Source organism: Terrapene carolina, unplaced genomic scaffold, assembly GCF_002925995.2.
Source record: "Terrapene carolina triunguis isolate 2854851 unplaced genomic scaffold, T_m_triunguis-2.0 Scaffold130, whole genome shotgun sequence".
NCBI lineage: Eukaryota > Metazoa > Chordata > Testudines > Emydidae > Terrapene > Terrapene triunguis.
The window spans coordinates 39,769,197-39,774,297 of NW_020664481.1; the positions used below are offsets into that span (position 1 = coordinate 39,769,197).

The 5,101-nt window shown below is 43.3% G+C and overlaps 1 protein-coding gene across 1 annotated transcript in view; it reads left to right on the forward strand.

The window, feature by feature from the left end:
- The first annotated feature begins 1,255 nt into the window (after positions 1 to 1,255).
- Positions 1,256 to 5,101, forward strand: part of TK2 (thymidine kinase 2) — a 26,378-nt gene continuing 22,532 nt past the window's right edge. Inside the window, exons 1-3 of the mRNA XM_026652678.2 lie at positions 1,256 to 1,506; positions 3,538 to 3,575; positions 4,761 to 4,835. Of these exons, the coding sequence (XP_026508463.1) occupies positions 1,335 to 1,506; positions 3,538 to 3,575; positions 4,761 to 4,835 (285 nt within the window). The 5' untranslated portion in view covers positions 1,256 to 1,334. The remainder of the gene's footprint in view (positions 1,507 to 3,537; positions 3,576 to 4,760; positions 4,836 to 5,101) is intronic.

Genomic DNA, 5,101 nt, shown 5'->3' on the forward strand with positions numbered 1-5,101 from the left:
AGCCAACTTCATACAACCCCGCCTCCAGCCCCACCCCTGTATAGCTAATCCCCTCCCACTCTCTAGCCCCACCCCTGTATAGCTAATCCCTCCCACTCTCCAGCCCCATAGAGCCAACTTCATACAACCCCGCCTCCAGCCCCACCCCCGTATAGCTAATCCCTCCCACTCTCCAGCCCCCCATCCCCATAGAGCCAACTTCATATAACCCCGCCTCCAGACCCCCACCCCGTATAGCTAACCCCCTCCCACTCTCCAGCCCCCCATCCCCATAGAGCCAACTTCATACAACCCCGCCTCCAGCCCCATCCCTGTATAGCTACCCCCTCCCACTCTCCATCCCCCCCATCCCCATAGAGCCAACTTCATACAACCCCGCCTCCAGACCCCCACCCCGTATAGCTAATCCCCTCCCACTCTCCAGCCCCACCCCTGTATAGCTAACCCCTCCCACTCTCCAGCCCCCCATCCCCATAGAGCCAACTTCATATAACCCCGCCTCCAGACCCCCACCCCGTATAGCTAACCCCCTCCCACTCTCCAGCCCCCCATCCCCATAGAGCCAATTTCATACAACCCCGCCTCCAGACCCCCACCCCTGTATAGCTAACCCCCTTTCCAGCTCCCCCGCCCCCCGCAGACCCAACTTCCTACAACCCTCCACCTCCTGTATAAACAACCCCCTCCCGCGTAGCGCCAACTTCCTGCAACTGCACTGCGTTCGCCATTTATCAGGTACTGTACATAGGTTCCATTAGCAGATGGGGAACAACTTAACAAGTGACTTGGAAACAAACGCAGATAGGTTCCCCTGCAGGCCCTGCAATCGAAACATTGCCGCACTGTTGCGCCTGTAAGAAAACTAGAACGTGTAATTGACTAGCAACAAAAATGAAACTGATTAATTTATTTTCATTGTCCAGCCTAAGTTGCAAAAAAGTAAAGAAGCTCCAGGCAGGGTGAACAGCATGTCAGGTCTTAGTTTGAATAGCCTCTGTTGGTGTTTTTAACTTAAGCAGAATTTTTTATGCAGCCACCTTCTTGAATGAATGAATGAGCATCTGCCAAAACATAAGAAATAAACTTGTAAAACAGGAGCATTATTAGAGTGCACTGTGTCTTTAAGGGCCACGCTGGAAGGCTTCCGGGGCAGTAGTTTGCCAAGCGTGGTTGCTCAATGCATGGCTCAGTGATTAATACAGTAGCGGAAGTGGGATCATACAGGAAGCAAAACATTACAGCAGCGGAAGTGCGACCTGTTGGGATCCAGGACGCTCTATGCGGCTCGAGTCTTATACCTAAATCTTAGAGCTCAGAGCTACCGGAGATGGGCCATGTGGTTATTGAAATCGTTATGGATCCGGCCTCTCCTAAGCCTTCAATGTACCAGGGGCGCTCAAGCTGGCCTCGGGTTTTGTAGCTGGAAGCGCCAGCGGAAGCAATTGCTGCATCCACTGATGGCTAATCGCAGCCTCTGCATGGCCGGCTGCTCCCAGGACGCCTCATGTACGTCTGGTACTTCTGCAGCATGAACCGTTTAGTTGTGTTTAAAAAGATTATTGATGCCACCCTTGCGCCCTGGTATTTGTAGCATCAGGAATCTCTCGCGCTGTCTCTCAATAGGTTTGTTATTTGAGATGAAAGTACTGTAGAGAGAGAGAAAAAGCAAACGCCACTTCATTCCCCGAAATAGGTTGATGGTTATTGTTTTTCACCAAGAAGTAGCTGATGCTTATTTTGAAGGTATTTGAGAAAATGCATTTGATCTAGTGGCTATGGTGGTGGTAGTTTATTAAACATTGTTGCTGTGGTCCTTGATTTATCTTTTCTTAAGTATGTAGCTGTATGTACATTAAATCTGCTGATCGCAATAGGCAGCCTCTATTCAGTGTTTGCCCTCCCGCAAATTACTCGTGATATTACGAAGAAGGAACCCATCTGCCAAATGGGGAAGTTTAAAAAAAATGAAATGCAATATATTGAAAAAGTGTCACGCCTTGCAAATATATCCCCCACTCTTCATTTTTAGAAAACAGGATGAACTGTGGTTGGGTTTTTTTTTTTTTTTTTGTGTAGTAGAAAGGAAGAGGCAGTTTTTGAAAGGTTGAGCAATCAGGAACTTTCAAAACCCTTTTATGGCACTAGTCAGTACTTGTAAAACAAATACCCATCTCTACTTCTCTATTAAAATGCACGCATGAACAATATACTGTAATTAAATGCCCTGAGTCCTTGCTCAGCTATACACAGTGAACAAAGGTGCAGTGAACATTGTAAAGGGACATATCAAATTGCAATCCAGTCAATTTCAGAAAATGAGTTAAAAGTACATCTCTACCCCGATATAACGCGGCCTGATATAACGCGGTAAAGCAGTGCTCCGGGGGAGGGAGGGGCTGCGTGCTCCGGCAGATCAAAGCAAGTTCGATATAACGTGTTTTCACCTATAACGCGGTAAGATTTTTTTTTTGGCTCCCGAGGACAGTGTTGTATCGGGGTAGAGGTGTAGTTTTAATTATACCTGTTCTGAGTCTCCTGTCAATTTAATTTTTTTTTTTTTTTTTTTACAATCACAAAATTCCCTGTTTTTAATATGGATTCCCTCCACTGTGAGAGAGGCCCAAACAAACAGAGAGAACCTGACTTTGTACAGGCTCTGGAGTCTGCACTACCAGTTTGAATTGTGGAACTGTGGTTTGTCATTCTGCACACAAAGTTCTGTCAAAGGTGCATAGTATCTGTTTTTCTCTACTCTTTTCAGTGATAGTTTATCTTAGATGTTACTTGTAACAATAGTAGGTACAAATTTTTAGATGGACGAGTGACTTTTAAATTGAAACTGTCTCCTTAGTATCTAAGTTCCTGATCCTGCAGAGAGCTCTGCTGATTGTGAAGTCAATGGGGCTTTGTTCAGGCACAGGGATCTGCCAATAATTCATTGCAGATTTGGGGCCTATTTTCTTACGGTGAAAATAAGAGCTAACAAAGAAACAACCATACATAATAAATAATCCTATTCAATGAAGGTAGGAACCAGCCATTTGACTACTTGTAGTGTATAATAATATAAAGTAAAGCATATGAATTATAGCCATGGGAGTTTAATGTAACATGTTTACTGTACCCTATAACTCCTAAACCTAAAACTCATTAATATATTCATTCTTACAAGAGTCCTGATAGTGGCTTGGATATACAATCTAAGGGTACGTCTATACCCAGCCGCTAGTTTGGCGGCAAGCTATCGAACTTCTGGGTTCGACTTGTTGCGTCTTGTCTGGACGAGATAAGTCGAACCCGGAAGTGCTCGCCGTCGACTGCGGTACTCCTGCTCGGCGAGAGGAGTACTGCGGAGTCGACGGGGGAGCCTGCCTGCCACGTCTGGACCGAGGTAAGTTCGAACTAAGGTACTTCGAACTTCAGCTACGTTATTCACGTAGCTGAAGTTGCATACCTTAGTTCGAATTGGGGGATTAGTGTAGACCAGGCCTAAGAGCAGTTTCCTAGTTCTTCTAACAGTGTTTCTTCCTGTTCTAGATAAACGCCTCATTAATGAAGGAGAGAAAAAGACAGTTGTAAGTATAATATTTTGCTCAGAAAAATGTATTTAGTATATTATTATTGCAATATAATTATATTATGGAAATGTCCACAGGCTAATGACTGGCTCTTGGTGTGAGCTGGTGCACAGATCTAGAGTCTTATCCTGCATTTTGTTCCAGGCAGGCAGACCTTTGCTGAAATCATTGAGGTAACTTAAAAGAAAATCAGGAGGGTTTCATGCAGGGGCTGCTCGTGTGGAACACACGTCGCTTGATCAGGGCCACAGAAGTAATAGTCAGCATTCTGAATGTAGCCTCCTTCATTTACATTACATGTATTTTGGCTGTAAATTCTAAGTACTGTACTCAATTCATGGTGTTTTAAATCTAATTATTTTACGAACTATTAGTAGATGGTTGGACAAAATACTTTTCACTCATTTTAGAAACCTAGATGGCTAAAAGAAATTGTAATTTGCCTGAGAAAAATCTATTTATGGGTGTAGAAGTGATAACATTTAATGTACAGTAAATTGTATTCAAAGTAAGCTTAAAGCCTTTTGGGGTGAAATTTAACACAGTGTGGATGGCTGTGTAATGGGTGCTGTAAAAGGTGCAGCAGCACTGCAGGGAAACCTCTGCAACCCTGCGTGCCATGGAAAGGGGTTCTGCACTTCTGAAAAGGATGTTGTGATGGGGAGTTAGGATTGGATGGTGCAGATCCAGTAGCCCAAAGCCTGCAGGCATTGAATCAAACTCTTATTATTTTAATAGCCACACTGACTGTAACAGGGCATATGGGACTGGGTGCAGATGTGCAGTTGCAAACATGGTTTTGAAAATCTGGCCAGTTGAAGCCAACATGTATCAGTTTGCACAAGTAAGGCCCAAAACTGTACTGGCAACTTATATCTTTAGATATTAAAGGTCTGATTCCCCACTGTGTTGTTCCATATTTATTCCAGCACAAAACTCCATTCCTTTCAACATGTCACTCCATTGTAAAGCTTGTACAATGCGATAGTGAATCAAGACCCGAACTCTTGAAGTTCTCTTGGAAATGCCTTAACTATATTGACACTAGAATTTGCTCTAATGTATTTATAATGCTAACGGATTATTTTTAGACTATAAGTATGTGTTTCAACATTTGCTGTCAGTTATTTCTTTGCAGTAGCATTCATTCAGTATTGAAAGGTTGGTGTCCTCTTTCCCCAGATCTGCATTGAGGGGAATATTGCAAGTGGAAAAACAACATGCCTGGATTATTTTGCCAAAACTACCAGCATTGAGGTATGGGGCTTGAAACGTCTTAATGTTCAATCAAATCAGCAAGAGTTTTTCTATTTATAACATTGACAGTATTTGAGTCTACTGCAGTATTTCCCAAGATTAAATGTGAGTAAGATACATTTAAAGGCACACTGTCAAACATTTTCTAGTTTTTAAACTCTTAGCAATAGTCTCAGAAGTTTAAAAACAATACTTTTCTTTCTTGATGTTGCCCTTTTTCATTTGGCAACCAATAATTTTCCTTGGTTTTTAGTTAATGGAAGCCA